Source organism: Hyla sarda, chromosome 13, assembly GCF_029499605.1.
Source record: "Hyla sarda isolate aHylSar1 chromosome 13, aHylSar1.hap1, whole genome shotgun sequence".
Taxonomy (NCBI): domain Eukaryota; kingdom Metazoa; phylum Chordata; class Amphibia; order Anura; family Hylidae; genus Hyla; species Hyla sarda.
This window is the reverse complement of record NC_079201.1, coordinates 27,838,172-27,862,740: the sequence shown is the minus strand read 5'-3', so window position 1 is coordinate 27,862,740 and position 24,569 is coordinate 27,838,172. Positions and strand designations below refer to the sequence as shown.

At 42.7% G+C, this 24,569-nt stretch overlaps 1 protein-coding gene across 12 annotated transcripts in view; it reads right to left on the bottom strand.

The window, feature by feature from the left end:
• NOTUM (notum, palmitoleoyl-protein carboxylesterase) overlaps positions 1-24,569 on the bottom strand; it is a 65,779-nt gene that overhangs the window by 10,201 nt on the left and 31,009 nt on the right. For all 12 annotated transcript variants that reach the window (XM_056549700.1, XM_056549699.1, XM_056549698.1 and 9 more), the window contains 10 exons: positions 17,111-17,432; positions 14,298-14,350; positions 9,356-9,451; positions 9,121-9,181; positions 8,948-9,006; positions 6,564-6,666; positions 5,378-5,569; positions 2,982-3,082; positions 919-1,066; positions 786-833 (listed from right to left, as the gene is read on the bottom strand). In XM_056549700.1, coding sequence (XP_056405675.1) covers positions 786-833; positions 919-1,066; positions 2,982-3,082; positions 5,378-5,569; positions 6,564-6,666; positions 8,948-9,006; positions 9,121-9,181; positions 9,356-9,451; positions 14,298-14,350; positions 17,111-17,412 — 1,163 coding nt within the window. In that variant the 5' untranslated portion in view covers positions 17,413-17,432. The remainder of the gene's footprint in view (positions 1-785; positions 834-918; positions 1,067-2,981; positions 3,083-5,377; positions 5,570-6,563; positions 6,667-8,947; positions 9,007-9,120; positions 9,182-9,355; positions 9,452-14,297; positions 14,351-17,110; positions 17,433-24,569) is intronic.

Here is a 24,569-nt window from a genome sequence, read left to right as displayed (position 1 = left end):
GGTTGAATAGTAAGGTAGCAATCTTTGCAGATGATACTAAGCTCTGTAAAGTGGTTAACACAATAGAGGACAGTGCATTGTTACAAATGGATAGGTTGGAGGTTTGGGCTGAGAAGTGACAGATGAGGTTCAACACTGATAAATGTAAGGTAATGCACATGGGGAGGAAAAATCCGGGATGGGATGATGTATTAAATGGGAGAACACTTGGGACGACTGAAGTGGAAAAGGACTTAGGAGTCTTAGTTAAAAGTAAATTTAGCGGTAGTGACCAGTGTCGGGCAGCTGCTGCCAAGGCAAATAAAATCATGGGGGGCATCAATAGAGGCATAGATGCCCACGACAAGGAAATAATTCTACCACTGTACAAATGACTAGTCAGACCACACATGGAATACTGTGTACAGTACTGGGCACCAGTGTACATGAAGGATATGTTGGAGCTGGAGAGGGTTCAAAGACGGGCAACCAGAGTAATACGGGGAATGGGAGGACTACAGTACCCAGAAAGATTATATTGACAGCTGAGGAGTGAGGCACGTGCTGCCGCAAAATTCACCTGCCTATAACTTGCGAGCACAACAGGTCTCACTCCTGAGACCCGATGTGATCTCCACTTTTGCCATGTCTGGGCGACATGTCAAAAGTTAAAGTGACAGTAATACTTTTAATGTTGCAATGAACCCACAAAAAATAGGTTACTGAATGACATAATGTGAGTAAGATATAAATTTGTGGGTATACAGTACGATCAGGAAGACCATGAAGGAGGTTGTGAGACTTACGTCCTTGTTATGACTTCATGAGACAGACACGCAGGAGCAAAGCTGGCCCTACAAGAAAGGAAGAACATTGTCAATGTCACAGAAGTGCGGCATAGAGGTCACAGCAGCAGAACAGCTACTATTGGATATGTACCCTACATCCTTCAGGGTGTTGCGAAGCTCACGACCCAAGTTCTGAATATAGTTCCATTGATTTTCCTGCACCGGTTGCCCACTCAAATGGACATTGTCCACCGTCAGCTGGGCTTCATCAAATAACCACTGCACTACAAATACAGGACCTGCAATACATAGAATACATATTATAGCAAAAAGACAGATGGGAACCAATTCTGAACTGACAAAAGAGATGACAAGTGCCCATTGTGATGCAATCATGAAAAATCTCCTTCGAGGACTGTGCCATTCCTACATCTTCCGCAGAATATAGGTATTTTTAACCTGTTTTCCTTCCTTACATTTGATGCATATAAATATGTGGTGTCGGACGGGGTAATGTGTCATTAACCTTAGCGGGACGCCAGGGCGTGGTTGACCTATACACCACCCGAGGTAGGCCAGCTTCACCTGTGCCAGGCACGGGGCAAATAATCACTCCGACGCAAAGTTACGGTTAACTGGCTTGCTTTACTGAGGTTGGAAAGATGGTACAATCGTGAACTTAGGGAAGTTTATCGGCTTTCTGGGGCTTATAATTGATTGTGCTGTAAATAACTGATTCAGCCCACGCTATACTTTAGAGACTTGGACTTGACTAACTTGCTGGACTTGACTTGTTTAATATCCCCAAGACTGTAGGCTTACCGCAAGGCTTTGACTTTCACCTCGGTAGTGGGGTTAACTGGTAGTAGATGCGTGGTTGATGGGACTAGGCCTCAGGCCTCCTTTCAGATCCACCTCACAGACTTCACTCTTCACCAAACTGTACCTCAGCAAAGGCTTAATCTGAACCCTGAACTCTAGCTACAGTATATAAGGGGACAATTTAGAGCCTTCCCATTGGCCAGATAAGTCACATGTTCACCTCTGTATACTCCACCTCTGTGACAACAAGGTCCTTAGCAACAAGAGATTTAAGGCAACAAGTACATAGATAATACAAATATATTAACCCTTATGTAACAGTACATTAGACTATGAAATATAGAGAGTTCTGAGAAGAGGGGACCCATGACGGACATTGAGCAGCATCTGCCACACAGGATGGGCAGGAGTACAGAAGAACACGTAATTCTGTACTGGGTCACCACAAATATGTTCTAATGTGCTGTATGGGTTATAGTTAGATAGAAAATAGCTTTGTTTTTAGTATCCAGTAGAGCCAATGCATTAGAAACCCCGTTCAGGGGTGCACATATATTATCCTACATCACAGCTATGCATTTTTGTAGACATACGAAGCCTGAGTTTGCGTTCCCCAAAGCGACCCAGTCAACACCCTGCCTTTAGATTCCAACATATGTTACCTGCCATGGATACCCGTTAACCTAAACATCTGTAGAATGACCACTCCCGCATGATTCTTGATGCTTTTTCACTTTAAGAACTGATAATGTACATATGAGAATTCTCATTCCCCATCAATGACTGATATAGTCGAGCGCATTGCATTTCAAAGACAGACAAATATAGAACCAGCCATGTCTGGTGTACAGATGTCAACCAGCTGGTCACGCTCGGACTCGAATTCTGGATGAGCATTTGAAACCCAACGTAGTTTGCCAAAACCTTACCAGTGATCAATACCTTCTCTCCCTACCACCTACTCCCCCTACCATAGGCAATAACCTATACAAGCTTACTATGCTCATTGATAGATCGAAATATGGTTTGTATCTACAATAAGTGATTGGGTGGCACTTAGCACCTCAAACACCTTTAGACCGCCACATTAAAAGGGATGCTCCACTCCCCAGCTGGGTGTGGGCATCGGGGATTGTCACACCCCCCCTTGTGACCTCACGCCCCGTTCCTCAATTCAAGTCTATGGGAGGGGGCGTGACGTCCGTCACGCCCCCTCCCATAGACTTGCATTGAGGAATGGGACGTCATGTCATGGGGGGGCGTCATGTTCTGTACGCTGTGGAGTGGAGTACCCTTTAAAACAATATATCTCATTATGCTGATAAATAAAATAAATACAGCCTGCGAGAAATAATAAAATACAGTATATCCCCCTTGCCAAGTGCTACTTACTTCTCAGTGTGGGGTAGATCTTGTAGCCAAAGAAGCAGTTCCATTCTTCCCCTTCTTTGAATTGTTGCCTGCACCTCTCTGGAACGACCCCATTCCAGTATCTGTTATAGAGAAGCGTTTTGTCAGCTAAAATTCTACTCGAAAACTTTGTACTCCAATACTATATAAGGAGCTTTGGCAAATATATACTAAAGGGGGGGGTCAATAGAAACTTTACCAAATAACAGTTCTCAGGGCATTAAGTAGTAGATACAAGAAGTTGGGCTTTAAAAAAAACTTTTTTTATGTATCAACTGGCTCAGATCTGTAAATTACTTCTTTTAAAAAATCTTAATCCTTCCAATAATTATCAGCTGCTGAAGTTGAGTTGTTCTTTTCTGCCTGGCAACAGTGCTCTCTGCTGACATCTCTGCTTGTCTCGGGAACTGCACAGAGCAGAAGAGGTTTGCTATGGGGATTTGTTCCCGAGACTGGTGTCATCAGAGAGCACTTAGACAGAAAAGAACAACTCAACTTCAGCAGCTCATAAGTACTGAAAGGATTAAGATTTTTTAATAGAAGTAATTTACAAATCTGTTTAACTTTCTGGAGCCAGTTGATATATATAAAAAAAAAAGTATTTTCCTGGATAACCCCTTTAACAATTAATCCCCTATCCAGAGATAGCCGAGAGCAGCGCTCCAGCTCTCCCATAGAGCTGCATGGAGGGGTCGTGTTGGCTGCAGCTTCATGCAGGGGGTTCAACACTCCATATTCATGCAGAGAGCTGTTGGACCCCCTGCAATCTGACACTTATCACCTATCCTTAGTAGAGATGAGCGAATTTACAGTAAATTCGATTCGTCACGAACTTCTCGGCTCAGCAGTTGATGTCTTATCCTGCATAAATTAGTTCAGCTTTCAGGTGCTCCCGTGGGCTGGAAAAGGTGGATACAGTCCTAGGAGACTCTTTCCTAGGAATGTATCCACCTTTTCCAGCCCACCGGAGCACCTGAAAGCTGAACTAATTTACGCAGGATAAGTCATCAACTGCCGAGCCGAGAAGTTTGCGACAAATCGAATTCACACCCCTACCCCTTAATTCCCTGGTTGAACTTGATGGACATATGTCTTTTTTCGACCGTACTAACTATGTAACTATGTAACTATGAATTTACTGTAAATTCGCTCATCTCTAATCCTTAGGATAGAAGATAAGTGGTTACATCCCGGAGTTCTACTTTAATACACAAAGAATCACTGCCTTTGCTTAAAGGGGTGCTCCGGTGGAAACCTTTATTTATTTATTTTTTTTAATCAACTGGTGCCAGAAAGTTAAACAGATTTGTAAATGACTTCTATTAAAAAAATCTTAATCCTTCCATTACTTATTAGCTGCTGAATACTACAGAGGAAATTCTTTTCTTTTTGGAACACAGTGCTCTCTGCTGACATTACGAGCACAGAGCTCTCTGCTGACATCTCTGTCCATTTTAGGAACTGTCCAGAGTAGGAGCAAATCCCCATAGCAAACATATGCGGCTCTGGACAGTTCCTAAAATGGACAGAGATGTCAGCAGAGAGCACTGTGGTCATGATGTCAGCAGAGAGCACTGTGTTCCAGAAAGAAAATAATTTCCTATGTAGTATTCAGCAGCTAATAAGTACTGGAATGATTAAGATTTTTTTCATAGAAGTAATTTATAAATCTGTTTAACTTTCTGGCACCAGTTGTAGAGATGAGCGAACTTGCAGTAAATTTGATTCGTCACGAACTTCTCGGCTCGGCAGTTGATGACTTTTCCTGCATAAATTAGTTCAGCTTTCCGGTGCTCCGGTGGGCTGGAAAAGGTGGATACAGTCCTAAGAGACTCTTTCCTAGGACTGTATCCACCTTTTCCAGCCCACCGGAGCACCTGAAAACTGAACTAATTTATGCATGAAAAGTGATCAACTGCCGAGCTGAGAAGTTCATGACGAATCGAATTTACTGTAAGTTCGCTCATCTCTAACTAGTTGATTTAAAAAAAAAAAAAAAAAAGTACCCCTTTAACCAAGTGCTATGTAGGTGTGTAATGTATATAGATCAATAAGTAACAGAAGGGAAGATTCCAGATAATAGCCTTTTGAGTTGGTCAGTAGCCATTCTCTAGAAAACCAGTTCCCTGTAGAACCTTGTAGTTTGAAGTTTATGACCTCATATATAGTAGATCAGTGGTCTTCAACCTGCGGACCTCCAGATGTTGCAAAACTACAACTCCCAGCATGCCCGGACAGCCAACGGCTGTCCGGGCATGCTGGGAGTTGTAGTTTTGCAACATCTGGAGGTCCGCAGGTTGAAGACCACTGTAGTAGATGATACTGTGGTTATTGTACAAGCAGAAAACCTCTTCCAGATCCTCTCCATGTCCTGTTACCTGATTCCTCTCTGGATGGCCTCGGTAGGGGCGCACGTGATAATGTCTGTGCAGTCCGTCCTACTATACTGCTGATTATCAAGGAACCAGCCAGAATCTGACAGACCACGGACTTGGATCCCAGTGTAGCCCAGTTCTTCTAGTTGTTCTGCCACCATGTCTACATTTAGAAGAACACCAGTTCCACCAGCACTAGTGCAAGAAAGAATAGGAATTATTATGAGGTTTTTAAATGCATGTATATAAGCATTTAGTCATGTATCTCTCAAAGGGGGTACTCCGGTGGAAAACATTTACATTTTATATATTTTTTATATAAATTATTATTTTTTTAAATCAACTGGTGCCAGAAAGTTAAACAGATTTGTAAATTACTTCTATTAAAAAAATCTTTATCCTTCCAGTACTTATTAGCAGCTCTATGCTACAGAGGAAATCCTTTGCTTTTTGAATTTCTTTTTTGTCTTGTCCACAGTGCTCTCTGCTGACACCTCTGTCCGTGTCAAGAACTGTCCAGACCAGGAGAAAATCCTCATAGCAAACCTATGCTGCTCTGGACAGTTCTTGACATGGACAGAGGTGTCAGCAGAGAGCACTGTAGACAAAAAAGAAATGAAAAAAGAAAAGAAATTCCTCTGTAGCATACAGCTGCTAATAAGTACTGGAAGGATAAAGATTTTTAAATAGAAGTCATTTACAAATTTAAAGGGGTATTCCAGGCAAAAACTTTCTTTTATATATATATATATATATATATATATATATATATATATCTCAACTGGCTTCGGAAAGTTAAACAGATTTGTAAATGACTTCTATTAAAAAATCTTAATCCTTCCAATAGTTATTAGCTTCCGAAGTTTTCTGTCTAACTGCTCAATGATGTCACGTCCCGGGAGCTGTGCATGATGGGAGAATATCCCCATAGGAACTGCACAGCTCCTGGGACGCGAGTCATCAGAGAGCATTTAGACAGAAAACAACAACTCAACTTCAGAAGCTAATAACTATTGGAAGGATTAAGATTTTTTAAAAGAAGTAATTTACAAATCTGTTTAACTTTCCGGAGCCAGTTGATATATAAAAAAAAGTTTTGGCCTGGAATACCCCTTTAACTTTCTGGCACCAGTTCATTAAAAAAAAAAGTTTTCCACCGGAGTACCCCTTTAACATTCAACTCTCTCACCTGCTGCCAGCTAAGAGAAGCACTTTAGCTGTGTCTAGTCCTTTTCCCAAGAGTTCCTTCACAACCTCTTGTATAATAAGTGAACCCATGAAAGCATAGTCACCTGAAAATAAAAAAAAAGGCTGTTAGGGTACGTTCACCAAAAATGACTGTTAGGGTACGTTCACCAAAAATGACTGTTAGGGTACGTTCACCAAAAATGACTGTTCGGGTACGTTTACACTGAGTAAATAGCACGGAATTCTGCACGCTGAATTGCGCGTCGGCATTCCGCGGTGTGAACTCTTAACATTAGTGTGAATGGGTCTTCCGCGGACCCGTTCACACTGCGGAATTTCATAATTTGAAATTGATTTGCGCAAAGCAAGAACATGTTCATTCTTTGCGCGGAAGTCCGTGGGCTCTGCATATGGTAACGGGGCAGTGCCACGTGGTCCTACCAGATGGAATCTACGCTCACGGAATTCTGCGAGCAGAGATTCCTTTCACATAACTCAATGTTAACATACCCTTAGGGTGCGTTCCCACTGAGTAATTCCTCTTGAATTTTCTGCTTAGAAATAGTTAAAGGGGTACTCCCGTGGAAAACTTTTTTTTTTTAAAATCAACTGGTGCCAGAAAGTTAAACAGATTTGTAAATTACTTCTATTAAAAAATCTTAATCCTTCCAGTACTTTTAAGGGGCTGTATACTAAAGAGAAATCCGAAAAAGAAATGCATTTCCTCTGATGTTATGACCACAGTGCTCTCTGCTGACCTCTGCTGTCCATTTTTGGAACTGTCCAGAGCAGCATATGTTTGCTATGGGGATTTTCTCCTGCAGAGAGCACTGTGGTCATGACATCAGAGGAAATGCATTTCTTTTTCGGATTTCTCTTTAGTATACAGCCCCTAAAAAGTACTGGAAGGATTAAGGTTTTTTTAATAGAAGTGATTTACAAATCTGTTTAACTTTCTGGCACCGGTTGATTTAAAAAAAAAAAATAAAAAAAAGTTTTCCACCGGAGTACCCCTTTAACATCTGCTTTGCCATTGACTTCAATGTATTTTACCCTGCACTGTTCACATTGCGTACATTCAGCTGCGGAATTCTGTTCAGATAGAAGAAAGAACATGTTCATTCTTTTTGCGGAATACGCGAGCAGAAGTCCATTGAAGCCAATGGTAAAAAAAAATTTGCTTAAAATTTTTCCGCAGGGAATTTGCGCGAAATTCTGCACAAAAAAAATAAAAAAGGGAAATTTCAATTGGTGTTGTAGTCCAGCAAAAAAAAAAAAAAATTATTCCTATATTCCGCGTGGAAAATCCACGTTAAATCCGTGCAAATTTCACGAAAAAAAAAATTTAAATTCCGCTGCAGAATTTTTACACGAGGATTCCTCTCCTTTTCCTCAGTGTGAACGCACCCTTATAGGGAACACACATACATCACAATAACTTTTGTAGCTTATGTAGTTCCAATGTATTCTAGAATGTTGTACAGAAATCAGCTCCCAAAATATTTCCCCTTTCCTAAAACACAGAAGTTGTGCTAAATACATTTATTTTTCTTGTTTTGTCTAGGGGGGGGGGATAGTTTAATAAAGATTGTCGCTGTCACTTGACAGGTTGCGTCATTACATAGCAGACATCAGCCGTCCTCCCTGCTTTGTCTCACACTTCATCATATTGGGGTAACTGTAAGCTGCTGCCTATATCTATTCCAATAATACATTAGACAATATATGCCCCATATTTCTTTTGTTCCTCTGCCATTATCAATGAGTGGAGCAGAGTGTGCACAGCCAAATAACGGAGAGCGAGGAGCTATATTCGCTTTAGCTGTGTCTATGCCAGTGTTTCCAAACCAGGGTGCATCCAGCTGTTGCAAAACTACAACTCCAAGTGGCTGCTGTCTTGGGGGGTGTCCGCTAAGGGAAATTTTACTGTATAATGTATTGTATAACCTTACTAGTAGCAGACTGAGCAAGGAGGATGGCCGGCATCAGGATCTGCTGTTAGGACTAGAGATGAGCGAACTTACAGTAAATTCGATTCGTCACAAACTTCTCGGCTCGGCAGTTGATGACTTTTCCTGCATAAATGAGTTCAGCTTTCAGGTGCTCCGGTGGGCTGGAAAAGGTGGATACAGTCCTAGGAGACTCTTTCCTAGGACTGTATCCACCTTTTCCAGCCCACTGCAGCACCTGAGAGCTGAACTAATTTACACAGGATAAGTCATCAACTGCCGAGCCGAGAAGTTTGTGACAAATCGAATTTACTGTAAGTTCGCTCATCTCTAGTTAGGACGGCGGCCATCGTTAGTAAACTGTACATCACTGCCTAGATGAAATAAGGAAGAATAATAATATAAATGCACTGCTAACTACTACATGACTACGTACTTTTTTCGGATTTGGGTGAAGCTCCACTCCAGACATCACTGGAACAGTAGGGAATAAATCTGCAGAAGGAAGGGTGATGACGATCAGGACGAGTTCACACACAAAGAGATGTCTAGTGGATAATAAACTATTATGAATGTATTAAGGTGGAGAAAGACGCGGGTAATACTTACACCATGTTAGCATTCCACCAATGTGGATTCTCCTCGGGCTGAGTTGACAAAATTCCTGAAGCTGAAAGATGAAATGAAGCTTGACACAAACACATGACTGGCACCCAAACCTCCATGCATGACTTTAGTGTGACGCATTTAAGTGTACATTACAGAACGAGAGGAGTTACATGAATAGAACAAGATGTATAGGAATCCTGGGATGACACAATACACAGTGTAGGGTATCACACACCTTTTTTCGTGGCAGGCCATCCTTTAGAGCTCATGAGTCTCCTCATGGTGTCATAGCGGAGGTCACAGTTCTCACGGCTAATGCAGTACCAGCCACCTTTAATGGAAAAATACAGCTCGATAGATTAAAGTTGAACAGTAAATTTTGTCATTAAAGGGGTACTCCGGTGGAAAACTTATTTTTATTTATTTATTTTTTTAAATCAACTGGTGCCAGAAAGTTAAACAGATTTGTAAATTACTTCTATTAAAAAAAAAAATCTTAATCCTTCCAGTACTTATTAGCTGCTGAATACTAAAGAGGAAATTCTTTTCTTTTTGGAACACAGAGCTCTCTGCTGACATCATGACCACAGTGCTCTCTGCTGACATCTCTGTCCATTTTAAGAACTGTCCAGAGTAGAAGAAAATCCCCATAGCAAACATATGCTGCTCTGGACGGTTCCTAAAATGGACAGAGGTGTCAGCAGAGAGCACTGTGCTTGTGATGTCAGCAGGGAGCTCTGTGTTCCAAAAAGAAAAGAATTTCCTCTGTAGTATTCAGCAGCTAATAAGTACTAGAAGGATTAAGATTTTTTTTAATAGAAGTAATTTACAAATCTGTTTAACTTTCTGGCACCAGTTGATTTAAAAAAAAAATAATAATAATCTTTCCACCGGAGTACCCCTTCAAATAAAACCCTTAAAGTGGTCCTCCACTGGAAAACATTTTTTTTTAAATCAACTGGTGCCAGAAAGTTGAACAGATTTGTAAATGACTTCTATTTAAATATCTTAATCCTTCCATTACTTATCAGCTGCAATATGATCCACAAGAAGTTGTTTTCTTTTTTAATTTTTTTTCTGTCTAACCCCAGTGCTCTCTGCTGACACCTCTGTCCATGTCAGGAACTGTCCAGGGCAGGATAGGTTTGCTATGGGGATGTGCTCCTACTCTGGACAGTTCCTAAAATATACAGAGGCAGCAGAGAGCACTGTGGTCAGACAGAAAAGAAATTCAAAAAGAAAAGAACTTCCTCTGGAGCATACAGCAGCTGATAAGTACTGGAAGGATTAAGATTTTTAAATAAAAGTAATATACAAATCTGTTGAACTTTCTGGCACCAGTTGATTTAAAAAAATAAAATAAATAAAGTTTCCCAGCGGAGTACCCCTTTAAACTCTCCTAGGGGGATCTTACTACAACAGATTTATGAAGTATGGATAGTGCTTTCTGTGGGATTTGTTAATTATTTCTACTTAACAATCTCAAGCCTTCCAGTACTTATCAGCTGCTGTATACTACATGGGATGTTGTGTAGTTTTTTCCAGTCTAACCACAGTGTTCTCTGCTGCCACCTTTGTCTGTGTCAGGAACTGTTCAGAGCAGGAGAAAATGCCCATAGGATCTGTCTGGAACAGGAGAGGTTTGCTAACACCGGCAGAGGTGGCAGCAGAGAGCACTGTAGTCAGACTTGAAAGAACTGCACAACTTCCTCTGGAGCATACAGCAGCTGATAAGCACTGGAAGGATTAAGTTTTTTTTAAATAATAAAATAATAAATAATTTACAGATCTTTTTCACCAGTTGATTTTAATAACATTTTTAAAAGTTTTCCACCGGAGTACCCCTTTAAAGACCATTGTAAATGGAAAAAAAAATACAAATAAATAACTTACAAGGCAGGGAGGAGCCAGCAGCTGACGCACATGATTAATCATTGCAGTCAGCAACTGGAGTTGCCACTTTAAGCACTGGCAAGTCCAGTCACAGTTATTGGCAAACCGTAAGTGCTAGTGGCTAGCCATGAGTAGCGCTCGAAAGTCCCTGACAATTGTGGTCAGTGTAATAAAGTTCACTGCGAGATTGCAATAAATTGCAAGACATGTGTTACCAATGCGCATAAAGTTTTGACATAGTATTACGGTATATAAAAAGCAGACTGCATGCATCTATTATACACTGCTCAAAAAAATAAAGAGAACACTAAGATAACACATCCTAGATCTGAATGAATGAACTAATCGTATGAAATACTTTTGTCTTTATATAGTTGAATGTGCTGTCAACAAAATCACACAAAAATTATCAATGGAAATCAAATTTATCAACCCATGGATATGGATCTGGATATGGAGTCACACTCAAAATCACAGTGGAAAACCCCAATACAGGCTGATCCAACTTTGATGTAATGTCCTTAAAACAAGTCAAAATGAGGCTCAGTAGTTTGTGTGGCCTCCACGTGCCCGTATGACCTCCCTACAACGCCTGGGCATGGTCCTGATGAGGTGGAGGATGGTCTCCTGAGGGATGTCCTCCCAGACCTGGACTAAAGCATCCCCCAACTCCTGGACAGTCTGTGGTGCAACGTGGCGTTGGTGGATGGAGCGAGACATGATGTCCCAGATGTGCTCAATCGGATTCAGGTCTGGGGAACGGGCGGGCCAGTCCATAGCATCAATGCCTTCCTCTTGCAGGAACTGCTGACACACTCCAGCCACATGAGGTCTAGCATTGTCTTGCATTAGGAGGAACCCAGGGCCAACCGCACCAGCATATGGTCTCACAAGGGGTCTGAGGATCTCATCTCGGTACCTAATGGCAGTCAGGCTACCTCTGGCAAGCACATGGAGGGCTGTGTGTCCTCCAAAGAAATGCCACCCCACACCATTACTGACCCACCGCCAAACCGGTCATGCTGGAGGATGTTGCAGGCACCAGAATGTTCTCCACGGCGTCTCCAGACTCTGTCATGTCTGTCACATGAGCTCAGTGTGAACCTTCTTTCATCTGTGAAGAGCACAGGGCACCAGTGGTCTATTTGCCAATCTTGGTGTTCTCTGGCAAATGCCAAACGTCCTGCATGGTGTTGGGCTGTAAGCACAACCCCCACCTGTGGACGTCGGGCCCTGATACCACCCTCATGGAGTCTGTTTCTGACTGTTTGGGTGGACACATGCACATTTGTGGCCTGCTGGAGGTCATTTTGCAGGGCTCTGGCAGTGCTCCTCCTGCTCCTCCTTGTACAAAGGCGGAGTTAGCGGTCCTACTGCTGAGTTGTTGCCCTCCTACGGCCTCCTCCTTGTCTCCTGAGGTACTGGCCTGTTTCCTGGTAGCGCCTCCATGCTCTGGACACTACGCTGACAGACACAGCAAACCTTCTTGCCACAGCTTGCATTGATGTGCCATCCTGGATGAGCTGCACTACCTGAGCCACTTGTGTGGGTTGTAGACTCAGTCTCATGCTACCACTAGAGTGAAAGCACCGCCAGCATTCAAAAGTGACCAAAACATCAGCCAGGAAGCATAGGAACTGAGAAGTGGTCTGTGGCCACCACCTGCAGAACCACTCCTATTGGGGGTGTCTTGCTAATTTCCTATCATTTCCACCTGTTGTCTGTTCCATTTGCACAACAGCATGTGAAATTAATTGTCAATCAGTGTTGCTTCCTGAGTGGACAGTGTGATTTCACAGAAGTGTCATTGACTTGGAGTTACATTGTGTTGTTTAGTGTTCCCTTTATTTTTTTGAGCTGTGTACAAATACAGGATATCTAGTACCAGCTGTGACTCAAGGAAACTACAAGTCACAGCATGTGCTCTCTAAGTGCAGATAAACAAAAGAACTATGAACGTGCATGCTTAACTCATGTCTTGTAGTTTACCGCCATCTCACGGTAAACTTTATCACACCGCCAACTGGATATGCCACTGTGGAAGGTGGCAACTCCGGGTGCGATTGCAATGAATAAATGTGTAAGGCAGTATTTAACAACCAGGGTGCCTCCAGATGTTGCAAAACTACAACCGCAGCATGCCTGGACAGCCTCTGGCTGTCCAGGCATGCTGGGAGTTGTAGTTTTGCTACAGCTGGAGGCACCCTGGTTGGTAAACACTGGCGTAGGGCCATGTGTAAGAGCAGCCTTAGAAGCAAAAGTCGCTAGCCTCCTTAAATGTATATATATAATCTAAAAGGCAACAATTAAAACATTGTTAAAGGGTAATTTATTAATAAGGGGAAAAATATAAAAAGCAGTATAAAAAAATATATAAGAATATACAAAAAAATATAAAGTATAAAAAATATAAATATAAAAATATAATAAAATTCTACTGAATAAAAAGTATAAAGTATAAAAATATAAACTATACAGTATAAAATATATACAAACATAAAAAAGTTTAGTGTTGAAATAAGTATATGCTATTGCTTAAAGGGGTACTCCGGTGGAAAACGGGTGCCAGAAATGTAAACAGATTTGTAAATGACTTCTATTAAAAAATCTTAATCCTACAGAGGAAATTAATACTACACAGCAAATTCTTTTCTTTTTGGAACACATAGCTCTCTGCTGACATCACGACCACAGTGCTCTCTGCTGACATCTCTGTCCATTTTAGGAACGGTCCAGAGCAGCATACGTTTTCTATGGGGACTTTCTCCTACTCTGGACAGTTCTTAAACTGGACAGAGATGTCAGCAGAGAGCACTGTGGTCGTGATGTCAGCAGAGAGCTATGTGTTCCAAAAAGAAAAGAATTTCCTCTGTACTGTTCAGCAGCTAATAAGTACTGGAAGGATTAAGATTTTTTAATAGAAGTAATTTACAAATCTGTTTAACTTTCTGGCACCAGTTGATTTAAAAAATAAAAAAAATTTAAAAATTTAAAATAAAAAAAGTTTACCCCTTTAATAGAATATGTAAAATATGTAGGTGGTAACTTATTATTGGCCATATACAATTACAATCCTTATGATGAGTCCTTTCCAAGTCAGGTCATAACCTTTGACTCCAGGTCTCATTCGCATGTCACTCATTCATTCAAAAAAAACGTGTTTTGGAAGCGAATTCTGTTCCTAAAGCTCCCCTCTGCAGGCTCTGTTTATTTTCTCTGGCTCCGCTCGGGCAGAAGGCCCAAAATCTTCAATAAAGAGGAAAAAGATAAAAGTGAAGTGTTACCTTCCAAAAAGACGAGCCACCGCCGGCTGCCTTTGGACTCTTTTAGGTAGTAACTAGAAGGTAAACATAAGATGGAGTCTTAGTCGGTGGCGGTGGGAGCACCAAGGAGGTGATGGACACATATCAAAAGGAAAAGAAGCGGCATGAATATACACTTCTGTATACAGATAGAAGGCAGACACTGAGAGGTCCTATGTGTCCCACCTACAGCTTATATTTGGATAATCTAGTCTTTATTTCCGGCCCCCAAAAAAAGGGATGTGCGCAGAATATACAATACACACATCACACAATTTTTATTTTGGAGGAGGAATTTAGACGAACATATGAAAAAAAAAAAAAAGCCCAATGTAAACTGTAAGGACAACTGGAGCCTTCAAGATGTCTGTAGACCACATTAAAAGATTTCTCCAGGAATGCATAAATACTGCCCAAATACCAAAACATTACATGCGCTCCAGCTCTTTAGAGAGCTTTTCCTTCAAAATTACCATTAATCACCTATCGGCCCCCACCAATCGCCCTAAAAATCTCACTGAGGAGGAGATTAAATGGAGCAGCAGTTGAGGATACAAAGTGCTGCTAAAGTCAAAGTCTATAGCAGCCTGTAGCAAAACTACAACTTCCAGCATGCCCGGACAGCCTTTGGCTGGGATTTGCAGTTTTGCAACAGCTGGAGGCTCACTGGTTGGGAAACACTGCCCTACAGTAGGGCTCCAGACCTCCCTTTCTAGTCATCATGCAAATAGGCAAGAAATGTCAATTTAGAAAACCCCTGTAAAAAAATGTTGTCAATTTTTTTTTTACATGCAGACAGGTCAAAGGGGGAGACTTATCAAAGCCTGTGCAGAGGAGGAGGGGTGCAGTTGCCCATAGCAACCAATCAGATCACTTCTTTCATTTTTCACAGGCTTTTCAAAAATGAAAGAAGCGATCTGATTGGTTGCTACAGGCAAATCAGCAACTTTTCCTCTGGACGGGTTTTGATAAATCTCCCCCAAAAAGTTTAGATTAGTCGGTCGTCAGTGCTGAGACCTCCTACGATCTCTACACATAGCCAGGTGAAGCGCGGGGCAGTGCGCTTCACTCTCTGGCTTGGCACACTGCAGAAGATGGAACTCTCCCAAACTGTTACAGTGTGTCAGCCCAGTAGTAAGGAGATTACATGTGGAGGGGGTTTGTTACAGTGTGTCAGCCCAGTAGTAAGGAGATTACATGTGGAGGGGGTTTGTTACAGTGTGTCAGCCCAGTAGTAAGGAGATTACATGTGGAGGGGGTTTGTTACAGTGTGTCACCCCAGTAGTAAGGAAATCGCATGTGGAGGGGGTTTGTTACAGAGTGTCAGCCCAGTAGTAAGGAGATCACATGTGGAGGGGGTTTGTTACAGTGTGTCAGCCCAGTAGTAAGGAGATTACATGTGGAGGGGGTTTGTTACAGTGTGTCAGCCCAGTAGTAAGGAGATTACATGTGGAGGGGGTTTGTTACAGTGTGTCAGCCCAGTAGTAAGGAGATCACATGTGGAGGGGGTTTGTTACAGTGTGTCACCCCAGTAGTAAGGAGATTACATGAGGAGAAGGTTTGTTACAGTGTGTCAGCCCAGTAGTAAGGAGATTACATGTGGAGGGGGTTTGTTACAGTGTGTCAGCCCAGTAGTAAGGAGATCACATGTGGAGGGGGTTTGTTACAGTGTGTCACCCCAGTAGTAAGGAGATTACATGAGGAGAAGGTTTGTGACAGTGTGTCAGCCCAGTAGTAAGGAGATTACATGTGGAGGGGGTTTGTTACAGTGTGTCACCCCAGTAGTAAGTGTCACGGGAGTGGCAAAAATCCTTGCACCAGGCGTGTAGGAGATTGAAGCCCTTCTTGACAAGATATTGGCTTTGGGCAAGTCTACAGATGGCGCTCCCTCATATGCAGCACATTGGGAAACCTTGGCACATACAATGACACCCACAGATTTCGTAGATCTCCTAGCAGATCTCCAAAGTCCCCCAATATCCCCAGGAACAGCATCATCAGGACCACATTAATAGTAAATCTACAGACATCTTTCACCCTATACAGACTTTGATGACGTTTTAGGTGTGTGACCCCGCTCTATGTGAATTCTGCCAAGTCATAAACACTCATTTAAAATATAGAATATGATTTTTAACATTCTACATGTGCATTCATTTCATATATAGGTCGGCATTTTGTCAAAATGGGATGGCGAGGTATCGGAGAGCAGACAAGCACCAGCCATTTTCCGAGCCCATGTTGGTTCTCTGACCCCAATGCTTGGTGTGCTGGACTTCAGGGTCCCAGTAGAAACACATATAAGCTTAGAAAAATGACCCTTCATTAGCAGACTACCCTTGTGCCATTAAAGTCTATGGAGCCTGTACTTGTTCGTGCTTTAATATAGTGGCATCCCAATTTGACAGTACGCCGCCATGATCCCCCTCCACATACATTCAGACAGGGCCCAGTGTTGACATGCAGCAAATTCCTGCTCAACCAATCACTGGGTAAAACAGGTGACTGCTATGGCCAGTGATTGGTTGGATTTGCACTTCCTGTGCATGAAGATGAACACAGGAACTGCTTATCAGCGAGGACCAGGCACTGTTGGGATGGATACAGCTGGGGACCAGGGTAGGGGAGTATAACTTTTACTTCATTTTTATTCCAGCCTGGGCCCATTTATAAGAATTTTTTAACACCAGACAACCACTCTAAGGGCTCCAAGTAGAGAAGCACTCTCCATAAGGGCTACCCATAATATGTTACCGATGAGCACTCACTGTTATCCGTTTTCCACTGACACTTACCCAGCTGGACTCCCATCATTACAAGTGATAGAGTGGTTGCTCAAAAGGTGGAGTTTCATCTCCTCATCTAAACGCTGTGCTGAGCATGGGTACAAAGACTGTGCCAAGTTCTTAATCTGAGTCATAAAATTGTCCATATTTCCCTCTACAGCAGTGAAATCCAGTGGGAAGCTCTCTCCACCTCCTTCCGTTCGCTCTCGGCTGTTTGGTATAAGCTGTTGGCCACGTCTTCTCCAGCTCTTCCTGCTCCCTGCGGGAATGACGAGGAGGAGCAGAAGAGTCATACAGATGCCTCCAGCCATGCCAGGCACTACGTGCCACCCTGCGGGAGAGACAAAAATAGTATTAAATTGATATTGAAAGTCTTTTTCCAACAATATATAAGAGAATTCAGTTACTGGGGGAGGTAGGAGGCCACACAACTGCTGAGACCTCCTGTACTACACACCTACCTGTAGTACCTGCAGTTAAGGAAAGATCAGTCCTGACATCCGCTGTGATCCTCTTGTATAATGTATAGATGCGGCCGCTCTTCTATGGTCCCCTGCCCTGACGTATATATACACATTCATATTTCCTGTAGAGAGCAGTGATTGGCTGGAACCATCTGGCCAATCACAGCTTTCTGCGGGAAATGTGAATAGGTGTATATATACGTCAGTGCAGGGGACCATAGAAGAACGGCCGCATCTATACATTATACAGGAGGATCGCAAAGGGGCGATCTGTCAATTAGTACAGGTACTACTACTCCCATCATGGAACAGTGTGTGTTCCATGCTGGGAGTAGTAGTACCACCTAAAAAATAAAGAATAAAAAGTGAAAAACAGACACAAACATTTTTAGTGCCCTGCCCGCCCACATAAATTGATCCCTGTTAAAAAATTTATAAAAATGTTGTTATAAAAAAGATAAATTTCGTTAAATACGATGTTTTCCATCACTACTGTATCTATTTTATAAAAAAAAAATTTATGGAACCATACAAAATGCTGTTAAAAAAGGTATCTCCATCACTTTTTTGGATCGCTAAAGTCCAAAAAAGAGTTAAAAAACGCCTGAAAAAAAAGCCAAAGTTAAAACCCCCATGGCGTTTTTGTTTTTACTACCATAGACTACTATGGAAGAAAAACACCAGGATTTCTGGGGAAAACAGTGGCTCAACATGCTGCGATTTTGGAAAACCGCCAAGGAGCTGAAAAACGCAAAAAAAAAAAATGTGAAAAAACACCAAAAGGATAAAAAAAATAAAACGCCAACCTGAAAAACACCAAGTGGAAAAATAATTTTGCGATTTCAAATTAATTTACAGTGAACATCTGGCCGCAGCATTTTTTTGGCCGAAAAAACGCAATGCGGCAGAATTGGTGTTTTCTTGGCATTAAAAAAAAAAAAAAAAAAGGAGAAATTTTGCCTAAGAGTGTTTTGTCCAAAGCATACAACTCTTTTGGGCTATACATTTTAAAAAAGGGCTCCCCTAAGCCAACTACAGGGTGTCCCATTTGGTGATCCACCTGAGAGGAAACTAAGCATTATAGTACCATTGAATGGAATGAGCTGTCCAGAGAACATCCTTCAATCTAGAGAAGCCAAAATGTCCATTATATTTATCCATCCATTATTAGTACCGTAGTTGTTTATTGCTCCATCACTGAATCAAAACAAAAGGGCACGAGATGGATCCATTCCACGTTGGAAACCAACAGACTTTAATGGGGTTTGATGGGTTACCGGCATTGTATCTGGCACTTCACTAGACATACTGGCCCTCATTTACTTAGAAAATCGGGTTGTAAGTCTATCTTGCTTTCTTACCCGACTGCTTTTTTCCCTGGTATTTATTATTATGTCGCATCCTGTTTGTCGCACGTGGGTTTTGTTGGTTTTGGTTTCCAACTCCTCTGAGTTGTCGGGAAAAAATCCACAACAATTCAACAAATTTGGGTTGGAAACCTTTATAAATACGTGGGAAAGCTCAGAAATGTCGGGTTAAGCCCCTTTTTCGGGTTTGGGAGAATCCACATCGGGTCAGTTGGGAAAAAATGTTGCATCGTGTCGCAGACTGGCGCACGATGTCTGCGAAACATCGCAGACAAAGATGCGCCAAAAAAAAAAACGACAAAACAAGTCGGGTTTAGAATAGTAAATGAGGGCCATTATGCAGCATTCGGCACTATTTTCTTGGGTATTTTGGACAGAACCTTTGACTGAGGCACCAACAAAGCCTCCAATGGTAGTGGGGACCCAGCCTGGTAGGGGATAAGGGTCATGAACTTGTCCCCCTCATCCTTTAACTCCGAATTTCCAGGGTATATGAAAGTTTTCTATACCAACTACTTTAAAGTGGATGTTTCCGCTTCTCTTATTAGGCAACATATACAGCTAAAGGGCGGATCCACCAATGGTGCAGCTCTGACGGTGCTTGACCCTTCTTTCTACCAGCGGCAGGTGAGTGAGGACCAGTGTTTAAAATTTTTTCCCCCACTAGGAGCCCTTTTCCAGAAACCCCATATAATGCAGTGGAATCCTGACTAGAAGTCCATGTCCAATGCATTCATTGGTCGTGCCCATTACCAACATGGCACACATTTGTTTTTACATTTTGCCTAATAAAAATATATATTTCTAGCTAATATATGCTGCTGTTACATAGGACTGCATGTTCATCAGACTACCGTATTTTTCACCCTATAGGACGAACCGGCATATAAGACGCACCCAATTTTAAAGGTGCAAAATCTAGAAGAAAAAAAAAGATTCTGAACCCCAACAGTGATCTTCAACCTGCGGACCTCCAGATGTTGCAAAACTACAACTCCCAGCATGCCCGGACAGCCGTTGGCTGTCCGGGCATGCTGGGAGTTGTAGTTTTGCAACATCTGGAGGTCCGCAGGTTGAAGACCACTGGTATAGGACGTAATACTCACGTGTCCCCGCTGCTCCGGACCCGTCACCGCTGCCCTGGATGTCGCTCCATCGCTGTCGCCGCGTCCCCTACGCTCCGGACATCTTCTTCCCCGGGATCCACGCTCTCCGTGGCCGTCATCATGTCGCTACGCACGCCGCTCCTATTGGATGACGGGACGGCGTGCGCGAAGGAGAGTGTCGGCCATGCAGGGGATCCCGGCACGGAGAAGACACCGAGGAGGCAGGTAAGGTCCCTCCCGGTGTCCTGTAAGCTGTTCGGGACGCCGGTCCCGAACAACCCGACTGAGCAGCCGGGTTAGTTTCACTTTCGCTTCAGACGCGGCGGTCAGCTTTGATCGCTGCGTCTGAAGGGTTAATACAGGGCATCACCGCGATCGGGGATGTCCTGTATTAGCCGCGGGTCCCGGCCGTTGATGGACCGCCGCGATAGGTGTGTATTCGCCGTATAAGACGCAGCAACTTTTCCCCCCCACAAGAAAAAGTGCGTCTTATACGGCGAAAAATACGGTAATTTACAATAAATGGGTCAAAACTATGTTCTTTACAGACACTGCCCCAAGGCTATGCTTGATTTGTCAACACAGCCCCCCGATAGGCCCGGCACCCTCAGGGGGTCTACTCTCAGGAGGGAACTAGGTTGTGAAGCCTTTATTTTCATCGCTTTGAAGGAAAAATTCCAGATCTTGGTGGAGATTGAGTAATACCCGTGTTTATATCTGGGATTATTTGGAAGAACATGAGACATCCACTCCAGACTATTGTGGGCGATGGGGCTTTAGTTCTACAACTCAAGGAATTTAGTGAAGACTTAAACTTCATAATGGTTCTCCGAATGCAGCTGTATTATTCATTAGAATACTCAGGTTACTTAAGAAATAGTGAAGTGATGAGTTCAGAGCTACCCTCTTATATAAAAGATATATTTTACAGAAGTCTATTCCTGAGCTAGTGTTGAAATGATGGTATAAGGGACGATAACATTTCGAGCAGGCGCGTCCCGCTTCCATTTCTGGGCAACTTTTGATCACAGAGATGGAAAAAACTCCTGGTGTTGTGGTGGCACTTGCCGATGTTTTTACCGGTCATAATCAACTAATAAGATTTGGCTGAAGCCATACTGTGCATTACAGGTATGAACTAAAGATGAGCGAACTTACAGTAAATTCGATTCGTCACGAACTTCTCGGCTCGGCAGTTGATGACTTATCCTTCGAAAGAGTCTCCTAGGACTGTATCCACCTTTTCCAGCCCACCAGAGCACCGGAAAGCTGAACTAATTTACGCAGGATAAGTCATCAACTGCCGAGCCGAGAAGTTCGTGACCAATCGAATTTACTGTAAGTTCGCTCATCTCTAGTATGAACATTGGTACATTTTTGCCCCTTAAAGGGGAAAAAAAATTATTAAATCAACTGGTGCCAGAAAGTTAAACAGATTTGTAAATTACTTCTATTAAAAAATGTTTATCCTTCCAGTACTTATCAACTGCTGTATGATACACGGTAAGTTATTTTATTATTGAATTTCTTTTCTGTCTGACCACAGTGCTCTCTGCTGACACCTCTGTCCATATCAGGAACTGTCCAGAGAAGGAGAGGTTTGCTATGGGGATTTGCTTCACAGAGAGCACTGCGGTCAGACAGAAAGGAAATTCAAATAGAAAAGAACTTCCTGTGGAGCATATAACAGCTGATAAGTACTGGATGGATTAAGATTTTTAAATATAAGTAATTTACAAATCTGAGAACATAGCAAAAGATATATTCGGTACCGCTACAAAGATGGATGCCTTGCTGTAATCACGCTATTGGATCCTATACACCTAGACACACGCTGAACCCCTTCGGCGTAAAATGGTAGTGCTCGCGATGCAGCAGTATGGTAAAGCACATATACACATCCAAGAAGGAAAAGACGGAGCACATACCAGTAATGTTGATTGCCGTTGTAGCTTTATTTCATATCTTCAATTTGGGGTATGCGGTAGAGGGAGGGTGGATGGAAAGCTGGTTGGGGAACGTCAGGCGATGGTCCGTGTCACGCCTGACGTTCTCCAACCAGCTTTCTGTCCACCCTCCCTCTCCCGAATTGAAGATATGAAATAAAGCTACAACGGCAATCAACATTACTGGTATGTGCTCCGTCGTTCCCGTCTTGGATGTGTATATGTAATTTACAAATCTAACAGAATGTAGATACAGAATCCGGAATTGCTGTATATATGGCAAATAATAAGCAACAGGTGAAAAGTAGAAGCAAAGACCAAATCTTTATGGTGCTCAGTCCAAAGATAGTAGATCAAATCCAATATTAGTGTAGTGAGAATTGAGGACGGCACTCACCCAGGATGGTAGCTTCAAGAGTTCTTTATTGTATAAACACGGTGGCGGTGTCAGACAGGTGAATGGACAGGAACGCCGAGGGCCTCAGTGTGCAGGTAACAGCTGTGTCGTACTTCCGTACTTCATCAGTCCATTGGTCTGACGAAGTACGACACAGCTGTTACTGCCACGCTGAGGCCCTCGGCGTTCCTGTCCATTCACCTGTCTGACACCACCACCGTGTTTAAACAATAAAGAACTTTTGAAGCTACCATCCTGGGTGAGTGCCGTCCTCAATTCTCACTACACTAATTTACAAATCTGTAACTTTTTAGCACCAGTTGATTTAGAAATAAAATGTTTTTCAGTGGAGTACCCCTTTAGATTAAATCCCCCCTCGGTATAAAATTACAATACTGCCACTACTGTAGTAGACCGGAAAAAAAAGCCATGCTAAATAATTTCCCCAAAAATAATGCAAACATTGTCGAATATGATTAGAGAACAGAAAAAACTATAGGAGAAGATCAACAACGCCTGTCCATATTCCTCATCTAATCAATGGCAGCCAGTATCCAGAGTAGAGTGCGTAGCGAGAACAGACAACTGCCAACGCATTTCTAGCCTGCAGGCCCTGTGTCATGGTATAGGGCACACAATATAAGTGCACATTTCATAAGACTTAAAATGCGTTAGAATTTTCTCCACTATGCCATGACAAAGGGCCTGTGGGACAGAAATGCGTTGGAAAGGGTTTTGTCACTCTTTGTTTTTAATATGAATGTGAATTAAGTATCTTCTCCGGTTTTCTCTAATTTGGTCTATTTGATAAAGCAGTGTGGTGGCTACAGAGTGGTCTCACAATAGAGGCTCATGCCTGTTAAAGGGGTAGTCCGGTGCTCCAGTGTTCTTAACATTTTGTATAGAACGGAGGCCGTGATCGTGATGTCACGGCCACGCTCCTTGTGAGGTCACGCCATGCCCCCTCCATTCATGTCTATGGGAGGGGGCGTGTTGTCAGACACGCCCCCTCCCATAGAGATGAATGAAGTGGGCGTGGTTTGACTCCACGAGGGGCGTGGCCATGACATTATGACCACTGCTGCAGAAACCTGGCGTTTGTTGAGAACGCGGGGTGCTGTGGGAAATCGAGGGGGGGGCCCCAGCAGCGGGTTCCCCAAGATCAGACATCTTATCTCCTATCCTTTGGATAGGGAATAAGATGTCTAGCAGCGGAGTACCCCTTTAAGTCAAACAGACGCCGGGTAAGGAGAGCTGATTGATTTTTTTTATTGGGCATTTGGACCATTCTCTATAATGTGGTGTCCCGGTAAAGGACCTGGTCCTGTCCCTTGTCTAAAGTCCCCTCAGCTAGAGTCCCTCCATGTCACAGGGCTCTCCTGCAGGGCTTACCCCTGGTGGCCTCATATAAATTCTGTTAATATATTATTTAATATATAGGAAATATAAGTGTATAGGACCTTTTCCCAGGTCACGTGATGTACAATTGTAAATGTACATATGTTTAAGGACCTTACTGGGTCATGTGATGTACCCAGAGTTCACTGGGTTCAGGACTTACAGGTTTGCTGACCAATGAGCTTAGTCCAGCCTCCTTAATATATAAGGGGCTGCAGCCACTAAATTCTCTCCCTTAGTTCCTGGCTACAAAGCAAACACATATCAGCAGAAATTTCAATTCCTCTAGGCCAAAGCAGCCACTAAACCGTGAGTTATCCAGCTCAACCTATCAAATCCTGTGTGACTACTACCAGCTAAAATCTTCTAATTAGTAGCACAGTGGCCTGCATAAACAGCTCATTATTTCAAGTCCCAGCAAAGCCTGTGAGGAGCCTGTATCCCGGTTACCTCTAACAAGACTGTTGCATAAAATCTGCAGGTAAAGTTCTTCAGTTAATTCATAAAATCTGCTGTGGAAATTCCATTTATTTTCCCTGGCGTTTATGGGACGGTTGGCGGCAGGACCATTAACACTACGGAAACCGCACCCTGGCATCACGACAACCAAGGGTTAATAATACCAGACCCTTCATACCCTATTGCAACACCCCAGACACCACAATAAGTTAGAGTGGAGAGACAGGAACATGAAAAGTCTTTCACTCCTATGGATTTGCACTATTCTTCCATGTTTTACATAGACTTACACTCTTATTAACGGCCTCTACGTAATACCAGATTATTCCAG